Below are 16,338 nucleotides of genomic sequence, written 5' to 3' on the forward strand. Positions count from 1 at the left end.
GTCGCCTGATTATTTCGTTCCATCGACTCGATTCAAGAAATATCGAGAAGTTTATCGAGACGAATGGTTTATTGAATGCGTTCTATGTTTCTTAGGTGAATATGAAAAATGCGAGGCGTGGGAGAAAATGATAATCTTGCGTAACACTCTGCACCACGATGACGCTCTACATCCCTCGCAGAGACAATTCCAATGGAGGCTCGACGTGTAAGCTGACTTCCAAAGCACTTTGGCAACTGAAAGACAACAACGCCGCCGTCTCGGAATACCTTAATCTGTCGATAATTCCTCGTCGAAGTGAATATCGTCAGCTAACGAAGTTTGTCTAGCTACGACACGTCCACTATCTCCCTCTCTCCTCTTGTGTATTCACGAGAATGAATCCTTCGGCTGCATTAATTCCTCGCCTGGTCCCGTCGATCATGATTAACAGTCGGCTGAGTTCTTCGCGAAAAAGTGTCCACGCCATCTTGTACGATTGGATTATACTTAAACATTGATGAATTGTAGACCAGACTAACGATGAGAGTGCGTTCCATGCGTTTTTCTATGAAATGTGCCATTCTGATCATATCGATCTGCATTATATGCATGTCGCGCGAGACTGTCGAAGACAAAACAAACTCCTCTTAAACGACCAAGCTTTACGTAACAGAAGAATACGATATCAGTTCTTACCACGCGTAGTTAAGTGTCGAACCAATTTAAATATTTATCTGTCCGATACTCTTTTCACGCTCTCAGCCGTGGCTGGTTCCCACAGAGAAATCCATTACGGTCTATTCGCCTCCGATTCTGCAGCTGACAGCTCCATCAAGCCGTGCTGGATGATTGGTCCGTGGAGAGTCTTGACCGGTAAGAGAAGCATCTCGATTGGAATTCACACGATTCATAACGGCTTTCAATTATTCCTTACATCCACAATTCTGTATCTACAATCGACGTTCCGTTCCGTCGTGTTATCTTTTCTTTCTCTTTTCTCCGGTTCAGCGTGACTTCCCGCGCCATCGATAACTCCATTTCGATCGCGACTTTTTCTCTCGCGCGTATCACTGTCGCCCTTCGAATCTCCAACGAGGAATCGCAAAAATGGGGATAGAAACGGCGAAAGTTTATCGCGAAACGCGATCGGTTAATATCTTAACGACCGGCGGAGAAATTAGAGAGGGCAACGGGGATGGCTCCTCGTTGCAGACAATAATAATAACTTCCGGAATTTTCCGGCCATTGTCGAGGAACGTCGCAACTTGTTCAATAACTGTTCCGGCCTTTGTATTATCTAATGCGACCCCCCCGACCTCTCTAACGACATCACCCGCAGTCGCGAGCCGCGTTACACCGTATAAATGGGAATTGCTTTTCGCGTTAGAACGCGAAACTCGAAATAAGCAATTCAACCAGCCGACACGTTCATCCTCTCGCCTCGAATACCCGAAACTCGTGATCCGACTGAACACGTTCAGCCGAACGATTCCGCGGGCCAACCGTAGGGGCTGTGTTTCCGGTTGGTTGCTGAGGGGGTGGGGGGGACACGGAGACAGAAATCTTTTGGTATTCCACGCCCAGCCGCGATATAATACTGACAGGGAGCCGAGGACGGAGGGCGAAAGGTTCGCTGCATTGGCGTCCGTAAATCATCCTGCTGCCATGTATAATTCATGTTTTTCAATTGTTTCAGGGGTCACGTATTCGCATGGTTATTCCTTCGATCCGATCGATTTACGGCTACTACTGTATTGTTCGGATTGCGGACATCGTTATCGCGTTTCATGCTTTTCCTGTATCCTTTCGCTCCGCGAACGAGGAGCCTGAACTTTCAAACAGAAACGAAAGAACGAGTACTAGCTACGAAACGGACGATATTTATGACACGCAGCGAAAGTTCTCCGTCGTAGTTTTTATGCATCGAACGATCGATCGAAGGCTACGGGGAATTCGTTACGCGGGATCGAGTCGATAACTGCGGGAGTCATTAAAATGAATTCTAAAATCGCGCGCTCCTCCGTAATTGTGCTTCGTTGCTTGCAGTCGACGGGGGAAACGTGAGAAACTGCTCAGAAGTAAAGTGAAACGTTAGACCTTTTCATTTTCCCTCGTTTACTTTACGGCCGCGCCGACTCGGTCTGACCAATGTCGCGCCTCCGCTACTTGCAATGCTTGACGCTTTAAAACCGTCCCTCTCTTCCGCATTAATCGCCACTCGAGTTACGCGACGTCATCAAACATCCGCTTAATCATCTCGAGACACAATTTCGCTGTTTGAACGACATTTTCATTAAGTCACAGTGGGTTTACAGGTCCAATCACCGAATGGACTTTGGATTAACTCGAAAGAGATTAACTGCAGTCTGGTAAAACTCTTCGACAGACAAAGCAGAGGCGCAAACGGTTAGCTGCTTTCTTTAAATTTCCCAACGGCGACGGCGAGAGACAAAAATTTCGCTGAGTTTATCCTCGACAAATCTATTATCCGGATGATCCGATATATAGCCGCGCGCAACAGGATTCTCGCGTAACTTCAACGTCTCGCCTGGAAGCGTCAAAAGGAGCAGCGTTATTCCTCTGTGTTCCGTGGCACACCCACGGGTCTTAGGCTATTTTCCAGACCCCTCTTCTCTGGCCCATCAGCTCCGTCTGTCATGCATGTTTCCAATCTGCCATTGTCGACCACGGGCATAAATTCTACCCAAGAGTTCGGCAGGGACCTCAGTCCCCATCTGGAAATGCCAACTAGCGTTCTGGCATCTACAAACCTCAATGACTACCTTCGAAAGGCAGTTCATTTATGCTAACATTCATTGTCTGACTTTGAATTTATGGCCGCAACAGACGAAGGCCCACTTAGTCCGCATTCGGACTATAAACAAAAACTCCAAACTCCGAAGAAACCAGACTGCGCCCCTTGACAATGTCATTTTGTCGACACATGCCTGACAGGACGTAGAATTCATGGCCACTTTCTCCGTCTTGGAGCACACCTCCCGAAAGACCACGGACATTCCTTATAGGTTACTGTCCGCAATAGCCACCCCCTAACAGGACTCACATAGTCCAATTAGAAGAAAGATCTTCCCTCTCCAAGATTAGAAGCTTGCGAGATTTTCCAAATGAAATCAGTTGAACTTCAGCATCGCGCCTGAACGTTCATCTTCGAACCGAACCTTCCTTCAAACGAACCATCCACCAACTTATCATTAGCGATCGGCAGAAAACCTAGTCGAGGAGGAAAGCACTATCCAGGAGTCGGGCTCTTTCAGCTTGATTGTCTTGCTACAGCACACAATCCCTGAAAACCCACCCCAAAACCAGAATTGATCCCCACAGCGGACAATCTCTGGGTCAGCGTTAGTCTCTCGAATACGGCCGTCTGACATTATCGCCATGCCGTGAGAGCAGGAGTTACTCCTCACGAGACGTGTGGCAAGTACGGTCGGAAGCCCTGCCTTCACCACCAACGACCTGAGCCCCTCAGCCGCGCCAAAGAGCACCGCTTGCAGTGGACCGACTAGAATTTTCATCCAATCGCTTATTTACACATCGGTCTCAACAGTCGGAGGCACCGAGCAGAGCCTTACAACCTCTGTTGGCCAGTTTACCTGGTCGCTGTTGAACCTCAATAAAACACCAGTTACTACCATCTATCCATCATCAGGTTCAGGCCTGAAACCCTCATAACACTCCTATCTCCGTAAAAAGACGTAGGAGGGCCCGTGACAAAACAGTCGGAGGCACCGAGCAGAGCCTTACAACCTCTGCTGGCCAGTTCTCTGGCCGCTGTTGAATCACGAGCTTCGCGTAACGACTAAAGCGAAACATTTTTGGTCCTTCGAGCCGGATACTCAGCGACCTACGGGTTAAGTACAGTGCGAAATATCGAGTGAAGGTGCATGTGCATTTGGATTTACAGTGCAATCTGGATTAAACTTGTGTGTGACAGCCGCATCCGTGATTCAACATCACATCAAGACTAAGGCAGCACGCCAAGGACAGAGAGCAGCATACGATAATTCACCACCACGAGAATACGTCCACCAAGGTAAGCTCGTTTTGTGTTCGCCAAGTCCACTTCTCGATCAGCCAATATCACAATGGCAAAATCATCCGAAGGCTCCTCTAGCCATTCCGCTCCACACGGCACCAGCCTCAGTACCTTGCGACGTAAACGCGGCAACATAGTAGGGCACATCACCGCGTTCTCGAAATTATTAGACAACGCGAAACAGTCCGATCGCCGCGATCTAGGTCTAATTCGGGCACACTTAGATAGCCTACACCAAATCTGGGATCGCTTCGACGCGATCCAACTTGAAATCGAAGAAGCCGATAGTGGCGAGGAACCGCGTCGCTTCGAGATTCACGGAGATTACATGACGGTGGTCGCACGAGCGAACGCACTCATCGAGGGAGACCGTCCAAGAGCTCCGCTACGGCACCATCCTTCGAACTCCTCCACGGCCACCACCGCTGCGCCGATGGCTATCAAACTCCCCGAGATGCGTTTACCGACTTTCGACGGAACAATCGAAAACTGGACATCATACTTCGAGGCCTTCTCATCGATGATTGACGAAAACGATGACTTATCACCAGTACAGAAATTTCAATATCTACGGTCCACACTCACCGGCCGGGCAGCCGCCTGTATCGAATCATTAAGCATTACCGAGTCAGGCTACGCGGATGCAATAGAACTGCTCAAGGAAAAGTTCTATTGCAGACGCAAAATTCTGCTAAAACATTGTCATGCGATCCATAACATAGCTCCTCTGGCACGGGATACGCCAGAAGCCTTAGGCAACCTCGTCGACACCGTGCGTCAACACCTACGTTCACTGAAGAATCTGGGGGTCGACATTTCGTCATGGGACAGCATGATCATCTCTCTCATATTGGCAAAGATCAGTACCGACACAGCGTGGCATTGGGAGCTTTCTTTAAAGGACAAGCAAATGCCGGCGTACTCCCATTTGCTCGACTTTTTAGAAAAAAGGGCAAACTGCAGACCTGCGAGCCATAAACCACCTGTTCAGCCAATAGGACACTCCAGCCGCGGCACATCAGGAAGGGTTAACAACAACAAGCGCGGTCTACAAGGCCATGCATTCGTAACCTCGACCCATCCCGAGGAAACACATACTTCCCGCGAACAAATCAGGGGAAGCGGAACACCCACGACTTCAAGGTGTCCATTCTGCCGTAATCTACACGGAATATGGCAATGTCAAAGGTTTCGTACCCTGTCAGTGGAAGGTCGCGTGAAGGCAATAAAAGGGGCCGCATTGTGCACGAATTGTCTGGGGCCCGGTCACCAGTCAGATACGTGCAATAGAGGAACATGCCGCAGATGCAATCGGCACCATCACACACTATTACATCAAGAAAAACAGGTTCATGATCGGGCAACCACTTCTGCAGCGAAACGACCCAGAATTTCACCAGCCCCGCAAGTGGAAAATGACAAATGACAATCAATACCTGGAGCCCCCAATTACCAGAGTCGGGTCAACGCATTTGTGGTCGACTCAATTAAAAATGAACTCCTTGTAACAGCACAGGTCCACATTCTCGACAAGGATCTTCAACCCGTCAATTGCCGGACCTTAGTCGACACAGGTGCCACCACCAACTTCATAACAGAGGACCTAGTAAAACGGCTAGGCATCCCAACGAAGGGTTGCCACGTGCCAGTGGGGGCTCTCAACCAATTGTCTACGGTGGCCAGACACACCGCCACAGCGACCATCCGATCCAAATTCAATAGCTACGAACGGACGTTAACATTTTTGACAATACCTAAAATATCATCATTAATTCCGGACCAACCCATCGACCGATCATTAATAAATATTCCAAGGAACATCAAATTAGCAGACCCAGAATTCCATCGACCAGCACCGATCGACATATTACTAGGATCTGGAACCACCTTGTCACTCATCACCGTCGGACAAATCAATCTGTCCACTCCCACCGAACCCAACCTATACTTGCAAAAAACGATGTTCGGATGGGTCATCGGGGGGAGCGCGCCAACCACATCACCGATACACGACATTTCATGCCACACAACTAACGCGCTCCAGTTCGACCTGACACGATTTTGGGAAGTCGAAGAAGGTCCTCAAGTTCGACACCTTTCGAATTCCGACCATTTATGCGAAACGCACTTCAAAGAACACGTCACACGCAACGCTGAAGGCCGATACATCGTCGCACTCCCTTTTAATGACAAACAAGCACGTTTAGGAGAATCAAAGGTAAGGGCTCTACGACGACTAGAATCGCTCGAACGAAAATTGCAACGCAATCCCACGTTAAAACAAGAATACCACGCAGTCATACAGGAGTATCTCCAACTTGGACACATGACCCAAATCTCACAGAATGAAGAAGAACACAATGGGTATTACCTGCCGCATCATGGGGTGACCAAAGTCACGAGCGAGACTACGAAGCTTCGAGTGGTATTCGATGGCTCCGCAGAAACAAGCACCGGCGTTTCATTAAATGACGCTCTTCACACCGGACCGAAGATTCAAGACGATCTATTATACATTTTACTCCGATTCCGCATCCATCAGTACGTAATAACCGGCGACATCGAAAAGATGTACCGACAGTTCCTCATCCGCAAGGAAGATAGAAAATACCAACGCATTTTGTGGCGTGATGATACCGGTCGAGTCCAAACATATGAATTACAAACAGTGACGTTTGGACTATCCGCCGCACCATACCTAGCAATCCGCTGCCTCACTCAACTCGCGCAAGACGAAGGGCATCGCTTTCCGCTTGCGGCCACAGCCTTACTCCGAGATTTCTATGTAGACGACGCATTAACCGGAGCTCCAACTCTAGAGGAAGCACTAAAGGTACGCAAGGAATTGACCGAATTATTGAACTCATCGGGATTGAACATCCGACAATGGGCAGCCAACGACAGGACTTTACTGGATGGATTGCCAGAACAATCCATCAACAAACGACTTCATCTCGGGGAATCATCAACATTAAAAACTCTGGGAATCGTCTGGAACTCTTCTGCTGACACCATCTCCTACGAGGTCCAAACGCGACCCAATGCTTCAAAGGTTACCAAACGATTCATCACGTCAGAAATCGCTAAAATTTACGACCCATTGGGACTCCTGGGACCAGTTATAATTCTCGCCAAAATGCTGTTGCAGAAGATTTGGACAATTAAGATTGACTGGGACGAATCGCTTCCCATGGATCTTCACACGGAGTGGAACCAATACTATAAACAACTTCCGTTACTCAACAAACTCGTTTTCCAGCGGCGAACAGTCTCGCGGTCACCAACAACCATAGAAATACACGGATTCTGCGACGCAAGCGAAAAGGCTTATGGAGCATGTCTCTACGTGCGCACGATAGACGAGTACGGTCACATACACGTACAGCTTCTCGTAGCAAAATCAAGGGTAGCACCATTTAACACGCGTCGCGGGTACTGAGCCGTTCACATTCGAAAACTTTAACACATTAATAATAGAAATTGAGGCGGTTCTCAATTCCCGCCCACTAACACCTATCTCATCAGACCCTAATGATCTGATCGTTTTAACTCCTGGACATTTCCTCATTGGCGAATCACTTACGAGCTTACGAGAGCGAAATTTCGTGGATGTTCCCACGAATCGTTTGTCAGCGTGGCAACATATACAAAAATTGAAACAACATTTTTGGAAACGCTGGCACCTCGAGTACCTAAACGAGCTAACCAAACGAAGCAAATGGAAGAACGGGACCCACTCAATCAAGGAGGGTACTATCGTGCTCCTCAGGGAGGATAACGTTCCTCCGATGCAGTGGATCTTGGGCAGGGTGCTCAAGGCTCATCCCGGTTCCGACGGTGTTGTTCGCGTTGTGACGGTCAAAACTGCCACGAGTGTGCTCAATCGGAGTGTGAAGGGACTCGCACCTCTATTATATCAACCAGGCGAGGAGGATGACCTGGCGACATCAGTCTCCACCAGGGAAGCCTGTTAATCTTGACCATTTAATGTATCTCAAAGAACGCCGTTCGGTGAGTACTTAGCACCATTTCTATCATCACTACCTAACTCATACTGGACACCAAGATAATCAAGCTTGACGTACCACATACGTCTGATATCTATAACTTAATTGATCGGAGTCCTCTCAACGGGGGGAGGATGTTCCGTGGCACACCCACGGGTCTTAGGCTATTTTCCAGACCCCTCTTCTCTGGCCCATCAGCTCCGTCTGTCATGCATGTTTCCAATCTGCCATTGTCGACCACGGGCATAAATTCTACCCAAGAGTTCGGCAGGGACCTCAGTCCCCATCTGGAAATGCCAACTAGCGTTCTGGCATCTACAAACCTCAATGACTACCTTCGAAAGGCAGTTCATTTATGCTAACATTCATTGTCTGACTTTGAATTTATGGCCGCAACAGACGAAGGCCCACTTAGTCCGCATTCGGACTATAAACAAAAACTCCAAACTCCGAAGAAACCAGACTGCGCCCCTTGACAATGTCATTTTGTCGACACATGCCTGACAGGACGTAGAATTCATGGCCACTTTCTCCGTCTTGGAGCACACCTCCCGAAAGACCACGGACATTCCTTATAGGTTACTGTCCGCAATAGCCACCCCCTAACAGGACTCACATAGTCCAATTAGAAGAAAGATCTTCCCTCTCCAAGATTAGAAGCTTGCGAGATTTTCCAAATGAAATCAGTTGAACTTCAGCATCGCGCCTGAACGTTCATCTTCGAACCGAACCTTCCTTCAAACGAACCATCCACCAACTTATCATTAGCGATCGGCAGAAAACCTAGTCGAGGAGGAAAGCACTATCCAGGAGTCGGGCTCTTTCAGCTTGATTGTCTTGCTACAGCACACAATCCCTGAAAACCCACCCCAAAACCAGAATTGATCCCCACAGCGGACAATCTCTGGGTCAGCGTTAGTCTCTCGAATACGGCCGTCTGACATTATCGCCATGCCGTGAGAGCAGGAGTTACTCCTCACGAGACGTGTGGCAAGTACGGTCGGAAGCCCTGCCTTCACCACCAACGACCTGAGCCCCTCAGCCGCGCCAAAGAGCACCGCTTGCAGTGGACCGACTAGAATTTTCATCCAATCGCTTATTTACACATCGGTCTCAACAGTCGGAGGCACCGAGCAGAGCCTTACAACCTCTGTTGGCCAGTTTACCTGGTCGCTGTTGAACCTCAATAAAACACCAGTTACTACCATCTATCCATCATCAGGTTCAGGCCTGAAACCCTCATAACACTCCTATCTCCGTAAAAAGACGTAGGAGGGCCCGTGACAAAACAGTCGGAGGCACCGAGCAGAGCCTTACAACCTCTGCTGGCCAGTTCTCTGGCCGCTGTTGAATCACGAGCTTCGCGTAACGACTAAAGCGAAACACTCTGGAACGAGTTCTCGCCGCCAAAATTGGAAAGCCCAACCACCACCTCTCGTCCGTGGCGAGACACATATTTTCTTAACGTTACGATGTTATTCCACGGATTCCGTTCGATAGTGATCCGAAAATATCGATGGCTATTCCGTCCGCGTTTCTGACCGCGAGGCGAACAACGTACACGCGTGTTACCTTGCTTTAAGAACGTGGAACTTGGACAGTATTTTCTTACAGCTTCCTGGTCGTAAATGGAACGCTACGAGCGTTCCATTTGGCAGCATAATCAAACGCGAGAGAGTAAAAAGCTCACAGTTTCGTACTCGCTTCTTCCAACGCTACGTAGTTGATATTGAAATTGTATTCGGCTAAGATTCTTTCACGGAACCGAGAGTAACACCCACTTGGTCCGGATTTTTCTAACTTACTCGGCGTTTACGAGACGCGCAGTGAAGTGGGGCTGTTTTTCTTAGGTCAGCGCGACGCGTGACGTGCCCAGGGCGTTTAAACGTGCCAAAAAATGCAAAGCTCGACGATGCTTCGTGGTCAGACACAGAATGGTAAGACTTTCTCTCTCTATCTTGTTCTCTACCGTTTACTCTCCTCATACACGTTTCCAGCCCCCCCCCCCTCTCTCTCTCTCTATCCTTCTCTCACTCACTCTCTACTCTTCTAATTCCCTGCAGCGGCAGATAAATGAAGGCTGAATTAGTGCGCCGCTAAATGGTAGCGTCGGTTCGCGCACCTTCAAAAGCCGCACACGTACGGGGGCGGCGTTTTAATTAAATTTCATAATTAGCCGCGGCGTGTAAGACCGTTTACGAGGTTGGCCGCGCCTTAATCTCGCCACTCATCAGCCGTCATGCGCCGCGATGATCGCGCCTGTAAATCAGACCCGCGTACCGAACGATCTCAACAGCCGATTGCGGTGGAATCCCTGCTGAGACAGAAGCGCAGTCGATTAAACGCATCCACGGATAGTATGGATTCTCACGCAATTAGACGACGCAGGATTTCAGTCAGAGTTCATTTCGAAAAGTTGCGCCAAAGACATCGAACGAATTGACCGATGTACTGTGTCCATTTTATACTGATTACTGATTTATTTCTGTAAGAACAACGCTCGAATGACGCATCTCGCTTCTCGCGATTTCATTTGAGAGCACAAATATAAAGCAATGGTTTTATACGATGTGTAATACTGGTTTCGCTATTGGACGCGAAAAAAGCGATACAATATCGAGCCAGATACATTACTTCTCAGCGCATGTTGAACGGTTACACGTCGATCTCGTGTAAATTATGCACGACGAAAGATTTGCTGAAATACGTGCGCGTTACAAAGTTTCCAGGGTTGAAGGGGTAAAAATTGCCGCACGGCGAAGTAACCAGTTTACCATCGAGTCGCAACAACTTGTACAACAGCCGATGAATCGATCGAACAGCCCGTGGCATCCTTTACCGGTAGCCGAACGGTCGTTTGCCAAGCCAGACCGTGGAGAAAACGCGAAATGTTGGCTGGGAAAATTAGCATAACAAGATTCCACGGTGCACGTAATGCGGCAACGCCACGGGCCTGCCGCAGATTTGCATGGTCCATTTAAATACAATTTCTTTTCCCTCGATCAAGAAATTACGTGAATACGCGAGCGGAACCACCTTTCTCTGCCCCCCCAACTCCCGCCCCCATGAGCCTCTCGTTGGAGATGTGTTGCGCGGTCGCAGCGTCGGGGGGGTGGATTAAAGGGGCTCGCATTAAAGCCGCCCTCCGAAGAAAAACCCGACGATTCACCGTCGACCGTTCCGCTTTACGTTCCTTCGCCTTTTTCACGTCCCCGCGTCCCATGCTAATTAATTCTGCTTGTATATTAATCGCGCAGCCTTTCACGTCGGGCCGTTTGTGCACGGCGGACGACCCCGGTTTTCGCCCCGGCTAGTCAACCTCGTTTCCTTTTCTGTTTCTGTTTTCGCAAGAGGACCAATTTACGCGAGGGAAAGAGTTGCCTCGTTGTTCGAGCGGTCCTTTGTGACGGGACGGGGTTTTAATTAACAGCGGAATTACTGTTGCCTCGTGCACTCGCAGGAAATTGATTCGTCCTCATCGATGGGGACCAGAGAGACGGCTCCAAGGAGCTCGTTCGAGCGATGCTTAAAAATTGCTTTCAATTTTACGGGGCGCAGCTCGAGTCTGGCAAAGGACAGAGAAATTCGGGGACCAGTGGAGGAACCATTGAAAGAGGTCGTACGAGTTTAAGTAGAACTGGACTACGCTCGATCGGACGCGATATCAAAACGCTCTTTCGGCAATTTTAGTCGCCAACGCAGCGATGCAAAATATTCCCTCAAACGAGATACCTTTTCGCTGGTCGTATTGCTTAATGAAATCCAGAGATTATCTCGAATCGAGAGGAAATGGTTTCGCAACGAATCCAAGAAGTCTTTGGATTTGTCCACCGCTGAAAGTAAACGACACTGTCTGATGAGAACCCATGTGATCCAGCTGAACCGTGAGGGCAGCTTTTCCATCAGACATTTGTGTTGTTTCTCAAGACCGTAATCGGTAATCGATGAACGAATCCAAGAGAAATGTCGTGAAAAATAGAAATCGACAGATGGATTCTTCGAAACAAATGTCCGCAACGTGTCGGCTCGTGCGTGTGTACATAGGTAAGTTTTCGGGCGCTGAAGCGATCAGCAAACACGTATCGCGTCGGCGAGTACGTGTAAATACCGTAAATGGTACAAATAAGTGGGTGGAAACGGAATCGAACCGGACAACTTCGCCAAGATGCAGCTTCGATGGATCGGCGTTTGCGCACACAAGCGCGCGCTCACCCTTGATGGACCAACCTGAGATTCTCGGCCCACCACCTTGACGGGGATGCAAATGCACCGCTGAGGCTTGTTTTTTCAACTGGTTCTGAGACGCTTACCGAGCGATTTGTAAGGGATAGCGGAGAGTAAGGTGACGTCGTTGAAGGCAAAGAGGATTGCACTTCCTGGATCCTGTGATATTTCACGTACAACGAGAGTGAGTGCGCGCCTTACAAAAACGAGATTCGATTTTATATTTTTGTCAGATATCGCTGACAATGAGATCCGTGTAACAATGAAATTTTTTTCATCAATTTCCTGCAAAGTGTCCGTTCACTTTTAATTCTTCCTGGAACTAGTATTTCGAGAAGTGGAATCGAGAAATTTTTACAAAGAGTCTCAATAGTGCGCTGGACTAAAAGAGAAAAAAAAGTTAATATCGAAGTGATATTAAAAAAGATCGGCGAACAGTTAATTCGGAAATAATGAAAAAATTCGTTAAAACAATTCAGTCGCTGCTAGGAAGGTCCAAGTTCCATGCGGGATACAAAAAAATCGATGGTACGCGGGGCGTGAAAACAAGCTGGCTAAAGGGATGAATCGCAATGACGGAGAGCAGGGTGGGGGGAAGGGTGATCAGGTGAATTCCACGGGTGCAAAACGATTTATGGGAAGCGAATACCCGGCTGTAAAATAACACTTCCCATTCAAATCGGCAAATTAATGGTCGTTTTCATGGATTCTTTGTTTGCGACAATGGCTCGCTGCTAGGTTATTATTCTGAAATAGTAGTACGAGCTGGCGCAGAATCCAGAGAACGTACGTGGCTGGCTCTCGCCGACAACTTTTTTCTGCCCGCGCCGCGGAACTTCAATTAGAAACAGGCTTTCCTTGCGGAAAGGACGGATGCTTCGGTAACCGCGTATCCGTGACCTTCTCTCCTGCTATTTTAATGGGATCCTGAATACTTGCCGACTACAAATTGCGGAAGACGCAAAAAGCTTCGACCGTAGGGTCAAGTTGACGCAGCGAAATTATCTGAATACCATGTACACGTATATCTACCTCGATCAGACTTGGATTAAACGGTTCAGCAAAAAGCAAATACTTCGTTTCGAACGATACAGCTGCCTCGTGACGCGTGTATCAAACGCGTCGACGAAGGCACGCTCATTTCTGAGTCGAGCTCCAATATTCGAGGAAAAGAAAAGGACTCTCTCCACCCGTTTCAATTTTCCTACCCCCTTTGCATCTATAAATTAATCCGTGTCAGCCATTTAGACGCACGGAAATGCATCGAGGACTCCTTTTACAGCGGCGGGGCATCGATGAAAGCCCGTCGAAGAATCGACGTGCATTTCTGTCGTTCGAAAAGGCCCCGTCGCAGTCGTCGGGTACAAAGGACCGTGTCGTCGAAATGAAAACGCGAGGAACGGGAGGCAAGGTACGCGATATGCTCGACGTGCCTGGCCTAATCCCCGATCTTTCCCTAATAACGATCTCTCAAGGCTGTCAGCGTCCCGAATATTCCAGGGCAAGCATTTAGCGTGAATTATCCGTTCCCGGATATCCGTTGGATCCTCGAGCGAGCGCGCAAGATCGTGCCGTGGAAAAAGCACGACTCGTCCGAGAGACGACCTTTTGCGAAATGTAAACACGTGGCCCATTCGTTTTTCTCTTAACAGTTAGATACATTCGCGTGGCAGCCATTTCACGGAGAAATTCCGGCATATCTCTCGACGAAATAAAATACAGCAAATACAGGAGATACGGGATGTAAAGAAATTTCTGGTCCGAAATGAAAAGCAGCGCGGATACTCGTGGAAAACGGCAAGAATTCCTTCGGTTATAGCCGAAGGACGAATCGATAAACGCATCCTTACAGTTATCGTACCGCGAGGGAACCGTTCACGCGCTAGTTACATTCGAAATGCTCCCAGAAATTTACTTTGCACACACGTACCATCTGGTATCTCTATTAATACAGCTGACCTGTCACTGGACTGCGGATTTTCATGCGCGCGTGCATATTTCTCCATCGAGAACAAATAGAAGTTTAAAATCAATACGAAAATTTGTTTTGCTATTAGGAAGTTATCGTATTTTTTTTTCCCCTCTCGTTCACGTAGTTCATATATTTCACGCGCTCTATATATTTTCGTACGCTCCGTGTGTACACCGTGTCACGCGTACCGAGCTTATCAATGTTAACCCAATAGCTCTTCTATCTTCGATTGTTCCTCTTAAGCAGGAAGCAACCGTGCTACCCTTGAAAACGAACGAACACACTCCCATGAATTTCTCCGCGTGTTGCATTCGCATAAACATCCGCGATTCTCCGATCGCGGTTCTCCGTGTCCAGTCACACGCAGCGAGCCGTGGCAATAAACACGCGAGATGCTGAAGAGGGAACGTCGCTCCTTACCTTGAACCGGCGCGTAAATGTTTAGGTAGAGGCAATCCTCGCTCTGGTTCTTCAGGTAGGGCAGCAGCCGCCTGAGATACTCGACCCTGCCCTTGGGCATTTTGTCAGTGAGCTCGGGCAGCCTCTGCGGGCAGACGGGCCCGAACTTGTCCGCCACTTTGACGCCGTGCCAGAGCGCGCCGCTGACAGGCGGCATGAAACGCAACGAGCCGATCGGCGGTGACGCGTACGGAACGCCGCGGAACACCTCGACGCCCTCGAGGTGCCGATCGAGGGTCACGATAACGCCCGACAGTTCCCCGTACTTTGTCCTGACGATCCTCGAGCTGAGCTCGGCGCTGGCACTCGCCAGTATTAGGCCGAGCACCGCCAGGATCGACGACGTCATCTTCGTTCGCGCCTATGATAACCCGTCTCCACGCCTGCAACCCCCTTACGAGCTACCACTCGTCCCCCGTAGACAGTATCATTTTCTTCCTTCACCACCTCTGAAACCGGTTCTAGCCGCCCCCGGAAGCTGGAACACGCGCGATCGCGCCCACCTCGCCGCCACGAGGGTCGGATGCGCGTTCAGGATGCATCAGTAGGCGATCGGCTTCGAGACGAGTTTCAAACTGTTCGATTCAGGTATGCGAGCAGTTCTCGCGATTTTTTTTAGTGTGTCAACACTAGTTCCTCGTCATCCTCGAGCCTCACGAGCGTACGTTTCGCGTAGTTATAGGCGAGAGTCGATCCAGCATTAGCAGGAGGGTGCTATTCGTCGAGATACCCGGCTCGAACTTAGTTCCTCGCCGCGTTTCACGCTGTTTGTCTAGACTCCGCTCGGAAAACCTGCTGACGGCGCTCCGCGAGCAGTCAACACGCGGTAAACATTCCCGAGTCAGCGTTCTGGAAGGTAAATACTGCGACAGTTCGCAGCAGCGGCTCGCCGTTCTCCCTCAGGTTAATCGAGGCGCAGCTTTTTCGACAGCCGTCTCGAGGACGGTCGGTTTGACAGGAGGGCGGCGGATCGAGTTCCCGACTGCGATGCTCGTTGCACGTAGGCGGTGCTCGGGACCATTTCCTTCTCGAGCCTTCCTTTCCAGGTATTTACAAGAAGACGATCTCGTTCTTGATGGCATGCTTGATGTGGCGATACAGATAGAAAGCGCCAGCCCTTATGATGCCCAAGAGGAAGCCGCGGCAGCGATGTTTACCGGTTCGCTTCATCCTTGCGAACCAGCTCGCCAGAGCGGATAGGGGTAGCAAGGCACCGGATGCCGTGGGATTGCGCCCACCGTTTTACCGCTGCTCTCCACGAGATCCTCTCCCCTTCTCTTTTCTTCTACCCCTCTCTCGTTTCGTTTGGACGGACCGAAGTTTCTTAAACGGCTCGTTTCCGCTCTCACGCGGACATGATCCAGCCCCTCTCGCTCTACACCTGTCTATCGCGAAATTACGCAACCAGGACGAGCGTAGCCTGACGCAGGGGTGAGTCTCTATTCTATCCAAGGATCCAGTCTGTACGCGAGCATACCGGTGACTCGAGCAACATCGACGAACCACCATCCAAAGATGCGGGACACCGATCGATCACTGGTGGCTGACAAAAAATCCACCGCCAGTCGAATCACTGTCACGCTACGTGTCCCTCCATTGTGTCCCATCCAACGGATCGCCTCTGGTAGACGACTTCC

General features: G+C 49.4%; 1 protein-coding gene across 1 annotated transcript in view; it reads right to left on the reverse strand.

The window, feature by feature from the left end:
- The window catches only part of Nlg3 (Neuroligin 3), a 242,878-nt gene extending 227,516 nt beyond the window's left edge, over positions 1–15,362 (reverse strand). Inside the window, exon 1 of the mRNA XM_076907148.1 lies at positions 14,663–15,362. Coding sequence (XP_076763263.1) covers positions 14,663–15,050 — 388 coding nt within the window. The 5' untranslated portion in view covers positions 15,051–15,362. The remainder of the gene's footprint in view (positions 1–14,662) is intronic.
- Positions 15,363–16,338: the final 976 nt, after the last annotated feature.

Source organism: Xylocopa sonorina, chromosome 15 (assembly GCF_050948175.1).
Source record: "Xylocopa sonorina isolate GNS202 chromosome 15, iyXylSono1_principal, whole genome shotgun sequence".
Taxonomy (NCBI): Eukaryota; Metazoa; Arthropoda; class Insecta; order Hymenoptera; family Apidae; genus Xylocopa; species Xylocopa sonorina.